At 47.9% G+C, this 1,763-nt stretch overlaps 1 protein-coding gene across 1 annotated transcript; it reads right to left on the reverse strand.

Annotated features, from left to right (window-relative positions):
* Positions 1–249: 249 nt before the first annotated feature.
* Positions 250–870, reverse strand: LOC137635907 (uncharacterized). The gene has a single exon (XM_068368347.1). It carries the CDS (start codon positions 868–870, stop codon positions 250–252), a length of 621 nt encoding a protein of 206 aa, XP_068224448.1.
* Positions 871–1,763: the final 893 nt, after the last annotated feature.

A 1,763-nucleotide genomic window follows, 5' to 3' on the forward strand; every position in this document is an offset into this window, starting at 1 on the left:
AAGAGTCGTGGAAAAGTGGCCCCAGTATTATTAAAGCCAAAGCAGGAGTAATTGAAGGTGTATCTACTGAAGGGGGTGGTGATGTCAGTCTTGGGAATGTCTTCTGGGTTCATGGGCACTTGATAAGACCCCTTCAGGAGGTCAAGTTGGGAGAAAACCTTCACGTTGTGCAAGTAGGATCTCTCGTCAGCGATGTTTGGGAAGGCATAGTGATCTGGTTCTGTCTGCATGTTCAGGCACCTGTAATACTCATACAGGACGCAGAGAGCCATCTTTCTTCAGGAGGATGTGTAAGGGTGATGACCATGGACTTGAGGCCTTTTGGCAAAAACCTATTTCTTCCATTTCGGCAAAGGTTTGTTTAGCAGCTGCCAAACAATCCTGGGTCAGATGCCTGAAATGGCAAACACTGGGGGCCCTTGCATCTTGATATGAAATACTGTTGTTTCCTGGGAATCGTGAATTTTTCACTAAGTTCTGAATGGAAAACTTTTTGGTACAATGTGAGAAGTTGGGATACGCATCCATGGATGCGCTGATGTGGAAAGCAAGATCAAAGGGGGCGTGTTGGAGAAGCATAGAGGAGTACGAATCCATGTTGACTACCCATCGGTGAGCTACATCGACCAGGAGGTGGAAGTGTGAGAGGAAAACCTCACAAAGGATTGACAAAGTGACATCAGCAACGAGAAGCTTCCAAGTATATTTGGCACTTCCAATCAGTAATATGAGGGTTTCAAAACCGTTGGTGGTTGTCGTAGATCTGTTGGCAGTTACCAAGTGGATGTCGGCGGTCTTAGATAGACTACATAGTGTTCTTGGCAGAAAAGAATGGCAAGCACCTGTGTCAACCAAAAATTGTACGCCCATACCTGCGTCATGTAAAAAGAAATGATTAGTGACAGGGGAGGCTACTGCTGCAAGCAATGGCCTACTTACAGATTTTTTTGGCCACTGAGAACCATTCGCACATTTTTTAGCTGCAGCTCCAAATTTGGAGTGGTAGTAGTATAACTGCGGCCGATTGGTGTCAGTAAGTGGCTGGAAAGGTTGTTGGTTGGGACATAAACAAGGGGAGGTATATGTGGGTGGTGGTCGACTTTATCGACGCTCCGGCACATCACCGGGTGGGCATCTGTGTCCTACTGCATTCACATCAGCTTTGGTCAATGTTGAATAATTGTCCACTTTGTCCAGGGTTGAGGCATTGATGGAGGTCTGGAAGGTGGTGAAGTGGCTGTCCATAATGGCATCAACTATGGGCATCGGTTCCTTCAAGGTCAGAAGATCAACATCGGGGATGGCAGCATGTACAGGTTTGGGTAGGTACCGTACCCAAAGGGCACGAATTGGATTCACTTCACAAGGAGAGCTATCTGCAGCAGGTTGTAGGCCAGCGAAACTGGTCATTTCCCTGAGGGGGGCACGAAGCCTTTTGGTCCCCGAACGGTTGTTCAGAGAGCTGGAAAACTTTGGATGTGCTTGTGGCTGGTGATGGCGAGTACTGCTCCAGGAGTTATGATTTGAAGTCTTTGTACGTTATGGGGGTGTTCCAATCGGAGATTTCTGGGAAAGTGTACCATGGGATTGCCGCAATGACCATAATCTGCCTTGATGCTTGACCGAGTCACACCATTGATGCAAACCAGACTTCAGAACTCTGGAATCAGGCGGTAGTTTCATTGAGGCGGCATATGCCGAAGAGGCAGGATCGATGGCCGGCATCTTAAAACAGTAAGGCACAGCAGTGAGGGGGAGCCGGG

This window comes from Palaemon carinicauda, chromosome 3 (assembly GCF_036898095.1).
Source record: "Palaemon carinicauda isolate YSFRI2023 chromosome 3, ASM3689809v2, whole genome shotgun sequence".
Taxonomy (NCBI): domain Eukaryota; kingdom Metazoa; phylum Arthropoda; class Malacostraca; order Decapoda; family Palaemonidae; genus Palaemon; species Palaemon carinicauda.

Excerpts from the sequence above, each read along its gene's own strand:
- LOC137635907 (XM_068368347.1), bottom strand. The coding sequence starts at position 870 with ATGGGCGTACAATTTTTGGTTGACACAGGTGCTTGCCATTCTTTTCTG.